This window comes from Branchiostoma belcheri, unplaced genomic scaffold, assembly GCF_001625305.1.
Source record: "Branchiostoma belcheri isolate BF01 breed outbred unplaced genomic scaffold, Haploidv18h27 scaffold162, whole genome shotgun sequence".
NCBI classification, from domain to species: domain Eukaryota; kingdom Metazoa; phylum Chordata; class Leptocardii; order Amphioxiformes; family Branchiostomatidae; genus Branchiostoma; species Branchiostoma belcheri.
Genome location: NW_017803069.1, coordinates 275,675 through 297,795, shown reverse-complemented (window position 1 = coordinate 297,795; position 22,121 = coordinate 275,675). Strand labels below are relative to the sequence as shown.

Genomic DNA, 22,121 nt, shown 5'->3' with positions numbered 1-22,121 from the left:
TGAAAGTTCAAAAGTTCTGACTATCCCGGCAACTCCCGGTAGGGATCCCGATCGGAGATTCTGTTAACAAAGACTCCGATCGGGATCTCTACAGGCATTTATAATCGCTGATTCTATTAGATCGGACTCTCTACCGTGACATATTACAGTCAAGTCAAGTTCAAGTTTCTTGCACAACGATTGTAACAGGTACAATGCATGGCAGATAATAATATTAATGGCTGGTATGAGTCTATCAAGATTCTACAAAAAGTTTTAAATCGATATTATGTCTGGCAAAATGCTGAATAGAACTAACTAAGAGCTAGTACACTTCTACACGTATTTTCTAAGCTACCCCATGCTATAATCCTAAAGAGTACAATTAGGAGTTGTATGCATAGATATATGAGAGTGCTAAAGGTATATAAAAGCCCATGTACCGGAAGGGGAGTGTGGGTACGTCTCCGGTCCCTGTTGGAAGAGTGACGCGATGGAGAACCACACGGCGTTCGCCACGCCCATGGGGTTGGGCGGCTCCTGGCTGGCGATGGGCGGGAGAACCTGTCCCTTCCGGGCAGCCCTGGACACAGGATATACTAGTAAGTGACCTTCATGGCTTTAAAGCACTCTGCTACAGAGCTGGCTGCATATTCTCCCCCCCCCAAAAAACAACAACAACTTAAAAACAGTTTATATAAGTTATTTCCCAATTCTAATTTCCGCATGCTAATTTTCATACAAAACTTCGTTTTAAGATGTTGAAAAGACTACTGTTAGCCATGTGGCATTTTGTGATGCGCCTCCTATGGGCTTTTTTTAGTGCCAACCAGAAATGTGAGACAATTGCAAAAATATGTGGAAAAGTGGAAGTAAATTATAAGATTTTTTAAATCGAAATATTTCAATTCTTGTAAAAATTCTATATAACTAGAAAGGCCAATATTTGCTTTGGAGCAAATACAGCGATGGGTTCACCACATTTTACGACATGGCAGGGAAAGAATGGGAAACACAAGGGAAAACAATGATTTACATTGATATAACTATAATATGAAGTAAAATACAACTAAAACAACAGTTGGATAGCTATTCCCTACTTTATTGGTTAGGATTTTTAATTGCATAATGCAAACTGTTGATTTTCTAAATAATAAAAAACGTCCATGCCCGGCATTCCAATGCTGGAGCAGGAAAGCTTGAAATACCTACCAAAACACTTGAATACAGACATACTGTCAGTATGGAAATGCTTCTGTGCAGGTGTTAATCAAGTTAAATCCCAACAGCCAATCAGCAAGAAGTATAGAGGAAAGCTGCATGCCTATTGGTTGATGCCCTGCATTCCATTCTGATGACTCATGCCCAAACGTGGTAAACAAGGCAGACTAACACAGTAATACATTTGCTATAACACAGACCAAAAAACTACAAATAAAACCAATTCTAAAAGCATGTATCACAATAATTAAAAAACGCCTAGGGGTATTTGCCCACTGTACCTCCATACCAATTCAGGACCTTAGGACCCTAAAATAGAAGAAGCTGAATCCATTTAAAGATATGGCAGGAGGAGGAGGAGAAGGAGGAGGAGAAGAAACATCAGAAAAAGCAATATGGTTTCACCACACCACTTCGTGGTGTGGTGAACCCATAATGACCATCCTTTAAGAAAAACAACTTCTATAAAGTAGATAAATGCAATTTCTAGTCAATGCCGGTCGTTAGAACGTGCAGATCGCAACCCCAAGTTAAAAACCAAGCCCCATGATAAGTGTCCATTCCAACACTCCAATGACATCTATCAACCGACTTATGCCCCATAGTATTAAGATTGTCAAAATCTATTTCTTTTTGTGTCAAGATTTTGTCTGACATGTACAACGTTATTGCGGCCCGGGTATAATATAAAAGACGGTACCACCTCACCTTCCCCGATGGTCATAAGGACTGAGTCTGTTGACCAGTGCCAGGAACAGCGCCACGGCGACGGTAGCCACGGCGATGTAGATCCACAGCCGGATCTCGAACGGCTCCAGGAACTTGAAGAGATCGTCGTCCCGCTTCTCCCGGCTCATGATGAAGGTCAGACCCAGGTCCAGGTACGGCTTGGTGAAGTCGATGTCCTTCTCGCGCTGGAAGCTGATGGTGAGGGAGGCCGCGGCCAGGTCGGCTTTCTGGGCGGTGAGGAGGACAAAAACGTGAGGTCAAGAATGTGCATACATGGCAGGCAGGGTGTGTTAGTATTCTAAATCGTCGTAAACGTGGTTAAAGCGTCGTAAAGTTGGATCCTTGCAATAAGAACACCTGAGGAAAGTCTAACAATAGGACGAAAGCTGCGGCCAGGTCGGCTTTCTGGGCGGTTGGGAGACAGAATAAGACAAGTGAGATAAATAACGTAGTATAAACGGCATGCAAAGTGTATTCTAAAGCGATATATGAGCGCTGTAACTCTTGCGGACCCTTGCAGTAAGAACACTTCTAGCACGTGAGAGAAGTCTGACAACCATAATAACAATAATAAGGCTGAGGCAAGTGAGATCAAGAATGTACATACACGGCATGCAGAGTGTGCTAGTATTCTAATTAAAACGACAGAGGGTGTCATACACTTATATCCTTGCTGTAGGAGTACCAGAAAGGAAATCTTAAAACTATAATGGACAGAAATATGGAGATATAAAAACATTTAGATCTTGTGTGATGGTGACTGTGTCTTAGCCCCAATCTGGAAAAAGTAGAAATTGACCAAATAGAGAGACATACCAAAAAGTTAAACAATACCTCCATTTTTCACGGGGGCAAGAAAAATGGCGGTAATTACAAGTATCCGATGCGTACTAAGGCTGTATCACCTTTTCTATCAGGTCTCTGATGACGCCATTGGCTCTGCCGGTTATTGGATCCTTCATGCCAAAGGTGTTATCCTCGACCACATATATCTCGTAGCGGAAGCCTAAGTCGTCGCCCAGCCGCTTCAACAAGTCAACACAAAATCCTGGCGGTAGAACAAACATGTTAGTGAACATCAGAGAAAGTCTAAAAACATGACATGTTTTGAATAAAGAGGTTAATGGACCTATACCATTATTACGTCACAGTTTGTTTACCTGTTCTAAAGAACATTCTAGAACGGTCAGTTAAAGAATAAAGATCATTTCAAAGTAAGGTATGTCTGATTTTTGCTGCGTCTAGTTGTGTTGACACAGCATTACATGCCGCATGGGTGATTTAGTTGTGACATTAGACGAAAGTAGTACTGTATTAAAAGCCTTATATTAGGCTAACGCTACAGAAACACACACCGCGCTATGCACCCCTGTACAATATAAACGTTGATTGACCGGCATTCATTGCGGTAAACAAACTGTGACGTAATAATGGTATAGGTCCATTCCGAATTCCTGTTAGTAACAAGAATTCCGAGATGTCAGACCTCCATGAAATGTTTAGATCTTGTGTGATGGTGACACCATGATGTCTTTCTTTATAGTTCAAGGGAAACAACACTGGCTGTCAGCTGTCAAGGAGGCCATGTATCGAAAAAAACACCTGTGAAAACAGCGAGCACTACAAGATGTAGACATAATTAATGACTTTCTCCATCTGACCTGAACCCATATCCAATACAACCTAACCTAAGGGCCATTAGGAAACACAGACACACACACATAGACTTACCAAAAACAATACTTCCATTTTTCATGTAGGTAGTAAAGAGATTCATTCCGAATTGATGTTATTCAAAACATACGTGTAAACATGGGGAAACGGGACCGTTGAAAACGCCGGATCCTTACTTGAATCACATTCAGGTAGGAAGTTTTGTACGAACAAAAATGGAGGGCAGTGAAGCTATTGCCATTCTTTATTGAGTGAAACCCACCGTAGAATCTGTCGTTCCCGACCAGCTTGATGCCGTGCTCATCCACGTCCTTCTCCATCACAAAGGGAGGCTCAAGAATTGTCACCACTTTCAGACTACGGTTGCGCAGGTCAGTGACGAAATCTTGAACAGTCTCGGCTCCGCTCATGAACGCCACTGACGAGTTTAGCGGGAACTGCAGGGTTTCCTGACTCCAGGAACCGATCTGGTGGAAAATTGGCATAGTTATGTTTCACTCACTCACTCAAGTCCGCATGCTCCTAGAAGCGTAGCGCCCCGGCAAACTGTCCTCCAAGCACTTCTTTTCTGCGTCGCTGCCCAGGCTGTAGTTATGTTTACCGAAGGAAAACATATTGTTTTTGCTCAGTTTCTTCCTCTTCCTCTCCAAACAAGTATGGTCAATGACCTGAGCGATACGTCTCTCACCATGGTAACTAGTGTAGGGTTGCATCATGTTGCAATTTTATAGCAGGAAGGATTTAGACTCCTGTCTGACCATATATATGAATGCGTTGAATAAGAATTAACAGAACAGACCATATGCGAAGGTAAACATTATGTATTTGCTTTGAAACTATTCCCCAATAGTTTACGCACTTAATTAGCTTGTGTCACTAACCATTCATCATCATCATATGGGTTAGTCAATTAGTTTGTAAAAATAACTATTGGATGAAAATGGACAAGAGACCTTTTAGCGTTACAGACAAACAGTAGTTTGTCTGAAGGCATCCAGTGCAATTTCAGAGCGACAATACAAAATATTCTAGATGATATTGACATTTACTGCCATTTCTTAGCACATTTTTATGATCATTTCATACTTGAAGCGATTGAAATATCCCGAAAACAAGCTATGTGAGGAGTCCCTTTGTTTTTTTGTTTTTTTTTGTGCCACCAAAATAACTAGAACTGGCTTAAGATACATGTACGTCAGTGACATCAGTAGGCTTTGAGGTAGGATTGATCCAGATTAAAATAATGGCCTGAAAGTTGACTTTAAAAATCCAGTTTTGCCGCCCTAAAATTGCATTGGACGCCTTAGTTTATTAACCTTTCTCCATCCATCTTCTCTGAGATTGACGAAGTCGTACAGGGCAAACGCCGGTTTCCCCTCGGGACTGAAGCGAAGACGTTTCATCACACCGTCTTTGTCAACCTATAAAGGACAGGAACAACATACATTGTTCATGTGGTCATAGCCAAACAAGATTTACTTTCCATCGCATTTTGTTATTATCCTTATTCCGAGAAACATCAATACAAATAAATGGCGCCGGACTTGGCATCAGGTGTGGCATCCTTCTCACATCAGGTGGCGCATAGGGCTCTTTTCGACAAGCCTGGCTCTCCTTAAACACGGGACCTCTGGCTTTACGTCGTATTCGAGGGGACGTCCCTAACCGAACCTACATGTAGGTACTCATTTACACCTGACTGAACTGAGGAAACAGGTGTAAAGTGCCTTTTCCAAGGACAAATTACAATGCGGCCTGCCAGAAATTCGAACCCAGAACCTTCTGATTCTGAGTCAACAACCCTAACCACAAGACCACAAGTTATTGGAATTTTAACAAAACAATACACGCGGGACACAGGCAGCTGTTGTTGGTGTTGTATCCCACACATAAACAAATACTGGATAGACAATACTCATTTTCACTTGAGTTAAGTGAGGAAAGTGGTGTTAAGTGGCTTTCCCAAGGGCACAAGATCGGTGGCATGTCAGGACTCGAACTTGGTTCCGAGTCGAGCACTCACGTTACACCACACGAGTTGTACAAACCACCTTGCCATCCTGTACCGTATTTACTGGTATTGTACCTTCTTCATGTAGTCCATGATCGCTTGTCCCGGTTTCCAGGTCTGTACAGGAACAGCCCGGCAGCTCAGGCTCCTCGGCACGACCTCGGTGCGGTTCTTGATCATGGCGTCCAGGCCGTACGCAAAGGTGAACACCGCGTCAGCAAACAACCCTGGGTACTGCTGAAAATGTGCAAACATGGAGTATAGAATTGTTAGAAACCTTCTTTAGGAAGACATTGAAATCCCCTTGGCTCTGCATTGGGAACTTCAACTAGGTCTCTCTTCATGTGTGTATGTAAGTCCCCTTTCAAACATTCTGACACTTCCCCCGACCACCAGCCGACCAATGTTAGCTAAAGTTGGGGAACAGTCTGACCAGATTTAAGCGATGAAAACATTTATATACGAATCGAATTTGAGTTAAATATGAGTCAAATTTGAAGGCCAACCATGCTCTTATCTACTTCCGAACACCAGCCAATCACCAGCCAACAACCATGGCCGAACCTCCCGTCCACAACCCGAATGTTTTAAGTATTTTGAAACAGTTGGCTGGCGCAGCCGAACAGTAGCCAACTTGGGCTCATGGCACACATATAATTTTGTACATGTAGACCATGTGGTGCACTGGCACACTCAGCGAACACATCTCCCTTTTAGTTTAGTCCAACCACATTTTACTGCTCCATTACCCAAGACATTTCCAAGCTACTGCTCGGCCCTTAAAGTTCAACATTCTCATCAAACTTTTAGCTGGCATTGAACACTAGACAAGATGTCGACCTCTAATGGAGGTTCATAAACGCGATGTTCGTGTGCAGAGAAGTAAACTTCGCATGGAAGTTTGTGGTACGACTTTACCATGACTTACTATTGCATTTCAGAGTTGTCCATGGCAAAGCAAAGTTACAGCAATAGAACCTATAGACTGCAATGTTCCAACGTAAAGAAAGATTCCAGTGCAATAAAGGGGCCCGCATGCCCTTTTCCTAGAGCGTAATTGGCGCATTTGCGCAGAGCGTATTAGCCGTTTTAATTCTACATAATGCGTTGTAGCCACTTGGAATTCATCGTAAAGCGTATATAATCGAGAGGCTTCCGTAATACGTAACCGGCTCTCATGATTTAGCGTAGAGCGTTGTCTCGGACCCCCCCCCCCCTGCAGGCCCCCAATAAAGAAAGCCCGATAAAAAGCCTAAGCTAAAACCCGAACCTCTGCTTGGAGAGTTGCAGATTGAGAAGTTTACCTCCAGTCCCTCCCCGTCCCGTGGATAGCCGCTGTACTCAGGTGACGATCTCCAGGCCTCCAGGTAGGTCTCGTACAGACCGCCCCGCCCGGGCGCCGGCCGGGTCCCCACCAGGCCCTGCAGGTAGTGTGGGATGGGCTTCTTCGCAGTCACCTCAGCCTGGAAAAAGTTAGTTAGGATTGTTAGACGCAAATAAACGATTTCAGGAAGATCATATCAGAATTTGTGGATTGTGTGCAAATATGAGTAATTCACCAGACAGGCAATATTCAAGCCCAGTGCTCAGACTAGCCCAGAACCTTCTCCCGACCCCCAAACAAGGTTGGCTGAACTTCGGGAGCAGTTTTGCGATACTTAGGCCACACCTTACCATTCTAAGCAAATCGAATTTGAGTTAAACTTGAGTCAAATTGACCCCCGAACACCAGTAGTTCTAGTATTCGGTAGTCCATGTGACAGGGGCTTTACAGAACTTGTGAGTACATGTACGTCCGTACCATCCCCGTGAAACCGTCGGTGACGATCCAGGCCCAGCCCCGCCACGTCAGGCCCATCTTCTCCGCCTGCTCCAACACTCTCATCCCGTGGATAGCCAGGCAGTTCAGGATGATCACACGAACTCCTGAAAATATAGGTTTTACGTTAATCTAGAGGTTCCTGTGTTTGATATTGGTGAAATCAAGGAGGTTGTATGGGAAAAAGAGGTCCCCAATTCCACCTCTATGGGGAAAAATTTATGCCACTTGGCAAAAACAGACGTTTTGCACGAAAAAGTGAGGTGAACGCCAATTGCACCACAGCACAACACCTTCAATATGCATACGCCCTAGAATGATTATCATCAATTATCATGGGCATCAAAGGAAATAAAAGACAAGTTGTGTATTATGAAGTCAAAGCCACGCAGATCTAAATCTATAATGGTGTTACATTACCAGATATAAACTTATCAATATGCATGCTGCATTTCCTATTTATAGACTGGTCTCTTCTTTACTGCAATATTAAGAATCATAAAGTATGTTTCGGTAACGCGGACTTGTACTCGAACCTGTTCCTTTGATCTTCTGCAGCTGCAGTCTCACGTCTATCTGCGAGGGGTCGCTGTTGACCTGGAACTGCTGAACACTCACCACGTCCCAGTTGTAACTCGCCGCCACAGACTGGAACTCGACAACGCCGTTCATGCCTGCATGCGAAGCAAGGAGGAAATTCAGTTTTCATCTCTACGATTTCAAAAGAAAAGGTGAGGTAACTTTATAATTACTTCATGTTTTATATAATAGTATATGTATAAAAGTGGGGTTAAAATTTTGGATTCAAAATTTGTATCATGATCCTTTCTGCGATGCCTACATTCTTGTCGTTTCGGACTTAGAATGTTGAAATCACATCTGATGCTTATGGTGATTTTTTCTTCTGACTTGTTGAGACATAGTTATTCATACAGTCTCTTCTTAGCATGAAAGCTCATCTGTGCTGGTAAATTCCAGCACAGATGAGGTTGAAGGTTGACACAGTACTTTAGTCTATCAACACCAGCAAAGACTGTCGGGAAATTACAACTCATTCCTCGAGTCACGTGTGCCTGGGGTCACGTGTTCAGAGTGATTGAATCATCTCACTCCTGAAGAAGGTCGAAGTATATAAGCGACTGAAAATTTGAGGTGAGCTATCTTCGCTGGTTTATCTCTGGAGTATTAAATTTCATCCCAGTCTCTTCTTGAGTGCTCACCGTAATCGTTGAGTGACGTCAGAATGCACATGCGCGTCCAGCCGAAATGCTTGACGAGGGCGATCAGCGCGCGACTCTGCTCCGTGTCAGGGGAGGACATGCGCAGTAGGTACGGATACATCCTCTGGTTTCCTGGGAGGACAATGGTTCATGATGTAAAACTACATGTGTCAGTCAAGCAAATGCCACACATTTGGAACCTTCCCCCGACCACCAACCGACCAAAAACCAAGGTTGGAAGAAGTTCGGGACCAGTCTGACCAGATTTAGGCCACGCCTACTCTTCTATACGAATCGAATCGAATTTGAGTAAAGTCGTCTACATTTGGAAGCACTCGCTGTCTTATTTTCGTTACATGACCTCCTTGACAGCTGACAGCTGGTGTTGTTTCCTTTGTACGATAAAGAAAGATGTGAAGACATCATGGTGAATGAGAAGACACAGTCACCATCACACATGATCTAGGTATTTCATGGAGGTCCGAGGTCTCCGAAAAAATCTTCGTATGTTTCGAAAGGTCTGATGGGTTCATAATCATATCATGCAGGGCATCGTCCGCTGCTTTAATTGTCTTCGTCAGAAGGGTATGTATTCCGTTAGTCCACTACAGTTCTAAACAAGCTGCTAGGCGTCCAAAAATCACACCATTTGCTCTCATCCTTTAACAGCTATCCACTGCTCAAAAATTATTCACCTATCCATGACCTAACACTTGTGGAAAATTTTAACCTCAAATCTTAACGATACGTATACGCTGCAATACCTAGAAAGCCAAGTAACACTAAAAAAACAATAAAAAACTGTACCTGACGAAGGCATGTGTTCCACGAACTCTAGTTAGTTATAAGGTAAATGTTGAGTTACCCAGTAGCGGGTCGGTCGCCACAGGTGCGATGTGCGGGATGTGCAGACCTGAGCACACGTTGTTGACGGTTTTGACCGCCGTGGAGCTCCGTGGACCCACGATGATAGCGGCACCCTGCTCGGCGAGGTAACATGCTGGGGACAGAAACAAGCAGAGTTCGTTAGGATTCAAACATTAAATGCATCCGATGCAAATTTAAGGGCTTGGAAACCCGATTTTTCAAAGTCAATATTCTTGTCACTTAACTACATACTCAGTTGAAAACTATCCCAATGTATATTGACCCTCATGGAGCAAAAACACAAGTTCTGACGGAAAATGGTTACTGGAAGGGCCCTTGGCCGATTTTTAGGGTACCACCCAGAAAATAAAGGACCCATCTTGGGGCTTGTTTCTGCAGTTTTGAATTCCCAAAGGCAAAGTATGAAATACTGATTGAAATGTACTAATGTGAATCAGTATGTATCAATATCATAAAGATTGCCTTATTCAGAATATTTCCAGTTCGGCTGTTCTGAAATCACATTGGATGCCTTTAAATGACTCATGGTATATGATACTTGGTATTTAATGTATTTTATCAACAGCTTTATGTATTATAGGCATGAATTACGAACATATTCTATATAAGGAAATCTGACTGTCTGATACTGGCATTTATTGCCATTTCTGAGCACGCTTAAAGATTGGATTTCGTGCAGTGACATGAAATAATCCCGTTTTAAAGTAGCTCTTCCTACAGCATTACGACCAATGACTAATAAACTGGTGGACTTACCAACTACTAAGTACCCAAGACCAGCTCCGAAAATAACAAGAAATAGTCATGCCTTCAAGTACCAGAGTTATGAACCTTAATCCTTGGTTGGTAACTCTGGTACTTGAAGGCATGACTATTTCTTATTATTTCCCTACTGTATACATGTACATGTACTTGGTGACAGCAAGTTCCTATGGCAGAGCTGTCACCAAGTACATTTATACAGTAGGGGCATTGTCTGTGAAGCTGGTGTGTTACGCCGAAGGGCGGTTATACCGGCTATACAGATACAGACCAGAAGGTCCGGATCAGCAAAAAATCAGCAGATATCAAGAAGACAGGCAAAATAGTAGCTAGATGTTTTGATGGCACTCACGGCAATGCCATTATTGCCTGTATGAAGGGACTATCTGGCCATATGATAGACAGGAGAATGTCGGGGCATATTCCCCTATGTATCAGACGTGTGAAACGACCTAATCACTAATATCATCAGACTTAGTTACCGTATTGACATCATGCTGTATAATGTTTCACACCGGGGTACCAGAAGTGAAAGGTATGGTAAAAGATATGTGATTATAAGGTTAACATCTGAACCCCAAAACTGAAGTTTGGCAAAATGTTGTCTTTGTTATGAAATCTACGTGGTCATGAAGGTTGAACAAATGAATAAACACACAGAGTATTGTATGGTGAATGAATAAATAAATGAAGACCTTTATCGTACACACATACCCGCTGGGTTGGAGTACAGGGCACAACAAAAGAACAGAATACAGATAACTTACGTAACTAAAGATAACGTTTAACTTATCTTTTTTTTAATTTTGTAGTATTGGGGAGAGCCTAAGATAAACCAACAGGTCCGGCCCTACCATGCATGTCTACTTATTTCTCAATTGTTTTTTGTTAGTTGTAAATGAAAAAACAACAAACAAACAAACAAACAAGCAAACAAACACACAATAACGTTACTTATATGTACACTATCAATTGCAAGTATCTACAATTAAGTAAATTCGGCTTCTCCTCGGTAAGAACGGGTATGTTTTTTAATCTAAGGTTTGTCTAAGCTCATTAAAATATGAATTTGTCTGTACGGCCTTAATGATAGACTCTTCGTTTTCATTTCTTCAAATTTGGAATTGATTTTGGCATATTGTACGACATTAGTATCGTTTTCCGATTTTTTTTCAATGTATCTGCTCTTTTTGCAGCTGCTTTGTACGAATTACCGTAGAGACAAAACCTTTTTTGGAAACGGACGAAGATTCATATAATAAAATTAAAATGACCTATCTTCTATCAAAAAGGCAGCTCTGCGCAAGTGCCGTCCCAGCTATGACCAAGGCTTCCTCAAAATCAATAACCCTAACAGCAACCACCGTCGCCATGGCAATGTATGTTTTCATTGCCAGTCTTGTTTTACAATACAATCTACCGTATAGACTTCATCACCCACCTGCCTGCATGCACTGGAAGGTCTGGAACACCTCCGTGTAGTTGGTGACCACAGTCAGGGCGGTGTCCGGCAGGATGTCCCGCCGTTTGTTGATGAACTTGGCGGCGAATCGGAAGGCGTCTTCCTCCATCGTGTTTCTACTGGAGAAGATCCCACCTGTAATACATTAAAGGAAAGATGTTGAAATCTTACAATCAATCTATTTGTGGTTTAGTTATAAAGTCATGAATACCAGTAAAATACAGCACAATGTTGGCCTATATTACATTAACCAAACCTGTAATACATTAATTTTCAAACAAAGCTGTTAAAATCTTACAATTAATCTATTAATGGTTTGGTCATAAAAGTCAATGTAGGCCTATAGTACATTAATCCCAGCTGTAATTATTTTAAAAGAAAGTTGTTAAATCATTACCATCAATCCAGTCATGGTTTAGTCATAAAGTCATAAATACCAGTAAAATACAGCACAATGTTGGCCTATATGGTACGCTGCACCCATAGGCTGAAATACGTGAACATAGCACATACAAATGTTTATAAACGCAATACTACTAAGACAAACATGGCAGAACTATGATAATTAGTTCTAACATGTCGAGCTTCTGTTTCCCAGTGGTTACATATTGGGAGAGGCCACCCTTCTTATACCCGCAGTATATATAGACGTGTAAAAAGAACTAATTTTTACTAGACATTGCGTGTCCTTGTACAATGTATCTATCAGTGTAAAATTATAACGCAAAGTCCAAACTGGACACGTTGTATACTAGTATGGTACTCTTTCTTACGCCTAGGCCATGGTTCTTGATAGGCAAGTATTTCCTTGCTTCAGGCACAATACTGCATTTTATCATAGCATTTGTAGTTGTTTTGCGAACAAACTATTCCAACACTAGGTACGGCTGATTGTTGCTGTCCTCCAACATATTTCCTTTGAGAAGAGTACTACTGGATTACTACAGAGTAAGAATGTCCAGACTGTGCATGATGTACAAAATGACTAATAAACTGGTGGACGTACCAACCACTAAGTATCTGATACCAGCCCAGAGATGCCGTCATTGTTATCAACCAAGAATTGAGGTGTTCAAAAACTCGTATTTCCCAAGAACTATCGTAGACTGGAACTCGTTGGCATCAGGCACAGTTGGGGATCATCACTAGAAAGCTTTAAACAAGTCCTGCAATTAAATGTGCAAAGATTGGGTGTAACAAGTCGTTCGGTGTGATATAGCCAGCTGCCGCCGCGCCGAGTGCCTGCGAAGCTGGTGTGTTACGGCGAATGGCAGTTATACTGATACAGATACTGTAGCCAGGAGAAGATTCAGTGGTGCAGACCAGTCACCATGTAATGATAAATGATAAAACACCCTTTCTACTTCTCAATGATGGTCCCGCCGGTGTAGCTTCCAAAAACCCCACTTGGCTCATTAGCAATGTTACTCAGCAAAAAACTTCCAAGAGCTGAAGATTCGATCGGTTCACCAATCAATACTGTGATAAATCATAAATGAAAAAAAAAGAAACCGCTTCTTTTCATTCATTGTCAGGCTTTTAAAGGCATCTAGTGCAGTTTTTAAGGCTTGGAAAGCAGATTTTTCAAAGCCAATATTCTAGTCACTCATCTACATACTGAGTAAAAAAACGCTATCCCAATGTATATCAACCCTCATGGAGCAAATATTCCCATAATTCCGAGGGAAATGGTTACTGGAAGGGCCCTGGGCTGATTTTTAGGGTACCACTACCACCTACAAAATAAAGGACGCATCGTGGGCTTGTTTCTGTAGTTTTAAATGCCCTAAGTATGAAATACTGACTCAAATGTGCCCATGTGAAGCAATATGTGTCAATATCACAAAGATTGCCTTATTCAGAATATTTCCAGTTTTTGCTGCCCTGACATATCGCATTGGATTCCTTTAATATAGAAGTTTCTTGCAAATCCATGCCCGAAGGCTAATTGCAAGTTTAATACAAACATAAAAGAACTCTGAAACAGAGTATAAAATAACTTTAAAATGTACATAATGAAATCTAATTGTCTAAAACTATTGCTATGTCTAAAACTATGTCTGAAGGGTTTGACTATTCTTTTGTAAACCATGGAAGACGTAATGTCCCACCTTTTCCAAAGTTTGTGGGTTTTGGGAAGTTAAAAGAAGAATAGTTTTTTGTTTGTCTGTAAGTTTTGTGAAGTTGGGATAAATTGCAGATATTTGAATAGTCAACTCATTTCGAGCGTTGTCATGTAACGAACAGTTTGAGATAAAGTGTATTTCGTCTTCCACAGCCTTTGCACTATATTTACAAATTCACATACAGGTAGTCTTCCATACCAGCCTCTCTCTATTTCCAGAGGATGGGCGCCTACTCTTATTTTACTATGGGCTGAGCGTAGTTCAAAATCTGCAAGATCGAGACATCGCCGCTCTATGTTGTACATGGTTTATAATAAGCTGGCCATTGGCCATTTTTCGTAGTTATTATCATGCAGGTCGACTGATGATGTAGTGACTTCCTTGCTAAAAGGTCCTGAGTAATATATATCGAGATTCCTGATTAAATCTTCATGCCGGCGTGTCGGAGTGGCGTGAAGCCGCTGCACTTGAGCACCAGCGGATTAGAACACTAACGGCTGTAAAGAGGTCGCCTCTGGGGTAATTGGCTTTTTTTAAAGCGAAAATTGCTTTCGCCCCGCCGGAGAAAATGCTCCCCGAGAGGTGTTAGGGTTCCAGGAGCGGAAAGACGTCCCTTTGAAATACACGGGAACGTGTCAAAATAGATGTGTCTCGACAGGCGGGTGGAATTTTTTCTTGACACCGGAAAGTGTAGCATGATGATCTTTATTGCTGGATCATGTACAGGGTACATTGTATGGATGAAGAATGGAAGTATTGTTTTATTTGTATGTCCGTGTATGTATGTGTGTGTGTTTCCGCATGGCCCTTAGGTAACGTTGTAACGGATATGGTTCAGTCTGTCCCAGAGGGAGAAAGTCATTAATCACGTCTAAATCACTGGAGGTAGCGCTCGCTTTTTCCACAGGTGTTTTCGTTACATGACCTCCTTGACAGCTTGACACAAGACCTAAATATTTCCTGGAGGACTGAGATCTCCGAATTCTAATATTTATCGACACAAGAACGCTCTTTTTGCTCCAGGTTGCGCGAGATACCTCTTGGGTTAGTGATTGCAGACTCCTGAGTTCTAATCTTTTTTTTTTTCATTTCGTTTGTTCGTGCCTGAACTAGAAGCTCCTGTAACCGTTGGTAAGCAAAGGTCAAGCAGACTGTTATTGATTCCATTCCGTGCTGCACTTTCTGTAATTCGTTTTACACGGCCACGACTGATGGGGTCTTCATGGCAAAATTGAATTAGACTATGCTTCTTTGACGTGATCTGTTTAGAAGTTGCCTCTATAGTCTATAGGAGCGCCTGCTGCAGTAGCTACTTGTGTCTTTAGTTTGTGTCTTTGTTTTGTTGTTTAGCGACAAATATCCAGTTTGCTGAAATAAAAGGTGACAGGGTGGTCTTGTAGCTCGGTTGTTGACTGAGAAACCGAAGGTTCTGAGTTCGAATCCCTCGCAGGTCCCATTGTTATGCTGCTGGAAAAGGCCTATGTCTTCACATGACAGGTGTAAATGAGTGCCTAGCTTCGGTCCTGTGTTTAAACAAGTTTTAATGTAGGATACAATATTAACTAAATAGCACAATGATACATGTACATTAAAATACAATACAATACAATACAAACATTACATACATGTACATAAAAACTCGATAAGTAATGATTAAAAACTATGATACTAATGAGTGCTGTACAGGCGACGCACTCACAAAATTGGAGCAAGTGCAAGAAAAGTCGAAACTATAATGTACATTAAATCTGATGAATTACAAGTTATCGCTTAAGTGTTGAAATGTTGGACACTTAAGTGGCCTGTGCACAAAATTACGAAGGACCCAACTTGTTCCAAATAGTGACCAGCCGTGGGGTATAGGACAGCATTGCTGCGATTTCCAAAAAAAATCTCGCTCAATTGCTACCTTTCATGTGCCTGGATTGAAGTTTAATCCTGGTTGTTCCGTACTGTGTATGTTTTATTCATCATGGCTTCGGCTGTAATGGATAGGACTGCCAGAGGCACTTACTGTAGCAGCAGTGAAGGCCTGCACCATACTGCGTATATGGCATTTGTTCCAATGCCTCTTCTGCACTGAAACTTGAATGCTAAACACCTTGTACCACCAACTCACCTTCCAGTCAAAGAACAGTCAGTATCAAACACGATCAACAACATAAAACTTGATCAAACTATAGTACTGTCCAAACCACACAAAAAAAATCCGGGAAGAAAAGATTCTTGTACTTCACCACTGGAATAGTTCACAAGTCAGGGCAGGTGTGGCATGCACATTTCTGAAGCAGGTGTGGCATGCACATTTGTTAATGTAGAATAACTTTATTGCACGACAATTGCACATGGTACAATGTATGTCAAAGTAAAAAAAAAACGAAATGTATTGAATACGACCTAATGTAGAATAAAGCCTAATATATCCTGATTAATAAAACAACAAAGACTAGCACAATTCTTTGATATAGTGTTACAATTGAGTGGGGCTAATCACGAGTTTTGGTATTTTTTTCTAATGACAAAGCAGTCTTTTATGTGTTTAGCTATTTTTGCATCGTGGGGATCATTGCATGATGTATACCATGTATTTTTTAAAAGTATGGTGCTCTATGGTTAACCCGTGTGACAATTTTACTTTATTTTGTTTTGATTTATTACATATTAAGGACCACAGGAAGAATAGCTAGCAGAGATGTCGACGTCAAGATAAATTGTGTTTCCCAGTTAAGTCAATTAAGTCAACAATGCGTAGGAAAAGACAACACAGTCAAAAGCATCATCTTCTTTGATCACGACGCGAGTAGCCTAAGGCTATAATATAAAACCCAGCAGTGCTTCTAAACATTCCTGCTCATTATAAAAGATATAAAATGACTAATAGACTGGTGGACGTACCAACCACTAAGTATCTGATACTAGCCCAGACAATGGCAAGAAACAGTCATGCCTTCAAATATCAGAGTTATCAACCAAGAATTGAGGTGTTCAAAAACTCGTATTTCCCAAGAACTATCGTAGACTGGAACTCGTTGCCACCAAGCACAGTTGGGGCATCATCACTAAAAAAACTCCTGCAGTTAAATGTGCAAAGATTGAGTGTACAAACAAGTCGTTCGGTGTGATATAGCCAGCTGCCGCCGCGCCGCGTGCCTGCGAAGCTGGTGTGTTATGCCGGATGGCGGTTATACCGGATGTACTGATACAGATACAGATGTCACGTCTTTGTGGTAGATCCTTTGCTTGTGTCGGTGCTTGAGATCGACGATAGATTGCTCATTTATAAAGTTGTCATGATACAGAGTTGCCTTGGCACATAACTGTTTAAAATGATGTTTCAAATTGAATAGATATACTCATTTTACACCACCAAGTGCTTTATTCAGCCAAAACGTGTAAGAATAGTCTCTATATTCAGTGACTTAGCAAATGAAACTATTCACGAACCTATCAAATTGTTTCTGTCGGTGTCTAGTCACAAAGCATATACTATGACTATAATTTGTACATGCCAGACAAAATCTTGACACAAGAGGATACAGACTTTGCCAATCTTGACTCTACTATGGGGCATAAGTCGGTCGATAGATGTCATTAGAGTGTTGCAGTGCGACATCTTCAGGCGAAGAATGTAAATCTACCTACTTATTAGAAGATAACAACACTTATCATGGGGCATGGTTCTCAACTTGGGGTTTGATTTGCCTAAAGATCCGCTCGTCCTAACGACTGTTTGTAGGCAATCGTATTCATCTGTTTTATTGAAGTTCTCTTAAAGGGGCATAATGTAACATTCTTTCACCAAAATTGACATATTTTAATTGAAAGAATATTTCCACTTACAACATATTTGTACAACTATTTCACATTTCTGACATTTATGGTTGGTGCTAAAACAGCCCAAACGAGGCACACTCAGTTTGTGGTACCACCACAAACTACCAGAATGTAAACAAACATGGCTGACAGTTGTGTTTCCAGCTTTTAAACACGCTCGGAAGGCGTTATATTTTTGCACTTACACTTCCTGAATGACACTTATTTGCTATAAGGCAAGGTTGAAATTGATTCTACTTAATTTGTAACAAATGACCAGAAAAACTATAATTTGGATAGACCTAATGTTACATAATGCAGCTTTCATTGGTTGATGGAGCAGGGGATTCTCACGCTTTATCTTCAGCCAAAAATATATTTGTGATCAATAGCACCTAATTGGTTGTCAAGCTTACACAATGCACTATATGAAAGAAAGTGCAACATCAATACAGGTTCAGTATAGGTTCTATTGCTATAACTTTGCCATAGACAAAGACGAACAGTCATGCGTGAGTTATCAACCAAGAATTAAGGTGTTAGAAAAATCGTAATTTCCAAGAACCATCGTAGAGTGGAACTCGTTGCCACCAGCACAGTTGGGGCACCATCACCTCCATCAACTCCTGCAATTAAATGTGCAAAGATTGAGTTTAACAAGTCGTTCGGTGTGATGTAGCTAGCTGCCACCGAGCCGCGAGTGCCTGCGAAGCTGGTGTGTTACGCCGAAGGGCGGTTATACCGGCTATACAGATACAGATACAAAACCCTGAAATACATTTGTAGTATGTGGTAAAATTCGTCCCACAAACTTCGATGCGAAGTTTATTTCTCTGCACACGAATTCCACCAATTTCCATTACGACTCCAACTTGTCTAGCGTTCAATACTAGCTAAAAGTTTGATGAGAATGTTGAACTTTAAGGGCCGAGCAGTAGCTTGGAAATGTCTTGGGTAATGGAGCAGTAAAATGTGGTTGGACTAAACTAAAAGGGAGATGTGCTCATCGAGTGTGCCACTGAGTTTAAAGGGGCATTTGGTAACTTTTTGCTTCAAAAATTGAAATGTTGTATTGAGGAAAATATTTGTGTGATTGTAATTCACCTGCACCTTTCAACATATTTGCGTAATTATCTCACATTTCTGACATTTATGGTTGGTGCTAAAACAGCCAACACAAGGCGCACTCAGTTTTTGGTACCACCACAAACTACCAGTGTAAACAAACGTGACTGACTGCTGTGTTTCCAACTTGAAACATACTCGTAAGGCGTCATTTTTGGCACTTTCACGTCCTGAATGACACTAAATGTTCGGGAAGTCATGTTCGGCTATCTGTGACATGGGCTCAACCAAAAAAATTTAATGTATGCCACATTATTTGACGTATCAAATATACAACAGTACACATTCTCCTCTAGGTGTCATTACCATCTTATTTGCCAACTCATCTACTCTTCTTCCCAAATATCCCATAAAGTTACAAAACTTAACGAGACGAAACTTCACTCTTCCCTTTAGAGCAGACCATACCCAAATCTTTTATGTATTTCTAGTGATTAATAATGTAGCTGGTGCAATAGGGAACAGTTTAGTTCAGACTTTTCCTTCAGTTGTGAAACCCTATGGAAAACCCTTCATTATCTAAGATCACGATGTAATTTCCGACCTTACATATACTTCTTCATAAACATGACTTGCGGGATATACCACATCATCCCCGTAGAAAACTTTCCTCATTTCACGACGGCCTCTGGAAAGCCCCGAATAAAATATGAGACATGAAATCTAAATACGTGGAAGGTAAAACAAGTAATAAAAGTAGGAAAAGGTGAAGGAGACTTGTTAATAAAAACAGCGAGACACCACAGTTAACAAATCAAGCGCAGCAAAAAGTCCTACGCTTGGATTGCACCGAGACACACGGCAATGCCGGGAGGTCACCGGTTCACGATTAACAGCCGGTGTTGTATTAACAGTGTAAGATATCATACACCCACACAATGTGTTCGTAATGGTCTTGGCAGCAATATCGCCTTTTCATTCTAACCACATGGGATGTTTATGATATGACCGACTCTGTAGGTTATATAACTCTCACGTTATAACTCCCAAACTGTCCTGCCACTTTTTTAAAATACAGGTGTACGTGCCACGAGGTATCCACGCATTGACAAGATCTTGTACATCCTACAGTCGTTACTTCAGAAAGGCTTTTTCCCCATCAATCGCTGTTCTCTCGGCGAACTGGCATTGAACCTTGTGAAGAATCACTGATATTTCCAACTTAGGGAAATGCATTAGTTTGATCCTGCCCTTCAGCACACTGTACATGTAGCTGCCAAAAAACACACACCACTAGAAAACAGCAATGCCAAAGTATGGCCAAAGGAAAGGCTGTCATAGTGACGCATTGCGTTATTATCTAAATGTATCAGAACTTCAAGTGCACTAAGCACAACAGATTTGTAGGACAAGAGTGACAAATCTCTATACACCTCAAGATAACCTCCGTGTCACACTGAAACTCAACGAAGGATGAAAGTATAAAAAAAGACCGTAAGTCTAAAGCTAAAACTTTTGGTCCAACACAAAAATTCTCTCACCTAGAGCTTTCGACCAGTCACTCTGGTCTTTCTCAGTAGACTGGTCGAAAGCTCTAGGTGAGAGAACGTTTTGTTTTGGTCCAAACGTTTTAACTTTAAACATGTAACTACCAACAAAGATGAACTTTCATGATAGCATAAGACCATAAGTCCTTGGTATGGACCCCGAATTGATATGAAAGCCTTTGAGCCTATATTACTAGCTGAAACAGTAAATCTAGATATATACTAATTTAAAGGTGTAGATAGATACGTTTGATATATATGTAGAAAGAAAATACTTGGCTATTGTTTTTGTTCTTTCTTAAGGTCATATTTTTTGTTTCCTTTGTTTCATAGTACGCATTTTGTGTTTGCTCTCGGTCACAAAGCCTTGTTTTGGCCTTTTATTTTTCTTCTTTCATAGGATCATAATTAAGTTTCCTTTGTATCGTAATATTTGTTGCGGTCACAAAGTTAGTATTATTATAGCTTTTTGTCTATATCAAACTTTCATTCATTTGAAGTTGTCTCGTTGTCATATCGGTTTTAAGATTAAAACGTTTCAATTTGAGCAAATATAGTGGGGTCGTGTGGCGTTAACGTTGCGGCAGAGTGTCCGACTCGAAACCAAGAGGTCCAGGGTTCGAATCCTGACACGCCACAGATCTTGTGCCCTTGGGAAAGGCACTTTACACGAATTTCCTCATTTCGCACAGGTGAAAATTAGTATTGTATTGTCCCCTGTGTTGGTGACGACATCAATATAAGTTTTAAAAAACCTTGAATGTGCCGTCACCACGTCTTGTGATTACATGCTGGAATGTAACACATATAAAAAACATTGACCGAATACATCTATGCGAGCCTTTAATACATGATACCCACTCTAGTTGGGAGGTTTGTAAACCGTAACTCTCGCGAGATCACGTCGTGAATTGATTGGTCATTAATTATCCTGATGAAGGCGACAGTGATCTCAATTGTGTTGGAATAAAGTTCAACCTTTTACTATAGTTGCGATGTTCTTGGTATCTAAATTGTAGGAAATTCTCCTGTGTTAATTGTTCTGTTGAATGCCCCCAGCTGCGCTTCTCACTGTCTTATCGATTTCACCGGCAGAGCGGCCGATGTAAATGTCATGGCCGGCCCAGATCACTACATACGAGCGCCTCTTCATCGCTTAGAGGCACGATAGATCAGGCAACTCGAGAGAACAGGATAAGTGGCAATTAAAAGTCTGAAACTTGATGCTACATTTTCCCTGGAACTACTTGGTCAATGTACCGTGCATACGTAGCTGTGACTATATATACATAAATATATATACATAAACTCCATGCCACATATTCATTTTGGAACCTTCCCCCGAACACCAGCCGACCAAGGCTAGGTTGGTTGAAGTTTGGGAGCAGTCTAACCACACCTACCTTTCTATACAAATCGAATTCGAGATACAGTTTAGTCAAATTTGTCCCCCGAACACTGCTGAGCTGACCCACTCCCGAACACCACCAGACAAACAGCCGACCACCAGCCGAACAGTAGCCGACAGGGCCCGAACATCAGCCCGAATGTTCGGAAACTTGGAAGCCATATTCGGCTATGTGTGATAGGGGATAAAACTAATTTTGTATCCAGGGCTTGTTTGAAGTCATAAATCTGTTTCAATAATGAGCATCTTCTACAGAAATGTCGCAGCGTAAACAACATCATGAGGGAGGCACTAGCTGTTGCCATTGCCTTATATTTCGGAAGCCTCTGTGCTGTGAACATGCACAATAGATTCACAGCAACACAACAGAGTTGAAACAATCAGAATCATCACGAAT

At 41.3% G+C, this 22,121-nt stretch overlaps 1 protein-coding gene across 1 annotated transcript in view; it reads right to left on the bottom strand.

The window, feature by feature from the left end:
• LOC109466283 (glutamate receptor 2-like) overlaps nucleotides 1-22,121 on the bottom strand; it is a 55,719-nt gene that overhangs the window by 6,700 nt on the left and 26,898 nt on the right. Inside the window, exons 2-13 of the mRNA XM_019763991.1 lie at nucleotides 11,745-11,900; nucleotides 9,519-9,653; nucleotides 8,654-8,785; nucleotides 7,970-8,107; nucleotides 7,416-7,540; nucleotides 6,919-7,077; nucleotides 5,690-5,851; nucleotides 4,920-5,024; nucleotides 3,866-4,070; nucleotides 2,835-2,977; nucleotides 1,909-2,156; nucleotides 423-562 (exon numbers count right to left, since the gene is read on the bottom strand). Of these exons, the coding sequence (XP_019619550.1) occupies nucleotides 423-562; nucleotides 1,909-2,156; nucleotides 2,835-2,977; nucleotides 3,866-4,070; nucleotides 4,920-5,024; nucleotides 5,690-5,851; nucleotides 6,919-7,077; nucleotides 7,416-7,540; nucleotides 7,970-8,107; nucleotides 8,654-8,785; nucleotides 9,519-9,653; nucleotides 11,745-11,900 (1,848 nt within the window). The remainder of the gene's footprint in view (nucleotides 1-422; nucleotides 563-1,908; nucleotides 2,157-2,834; nucleotides 2,978-3,865; nucleotides 4,071-4,919; nucleotides 5,025-5,689; nucleotides 5,852-6,918; nucleotides 7,078-7,415; nucleotides 7,541-7,969; nucleotides 8,108-8,653; nucleotides 8,786-9,518; nucleotides 9,654-11,744; nucleotides 11,901-22,121) is intronic.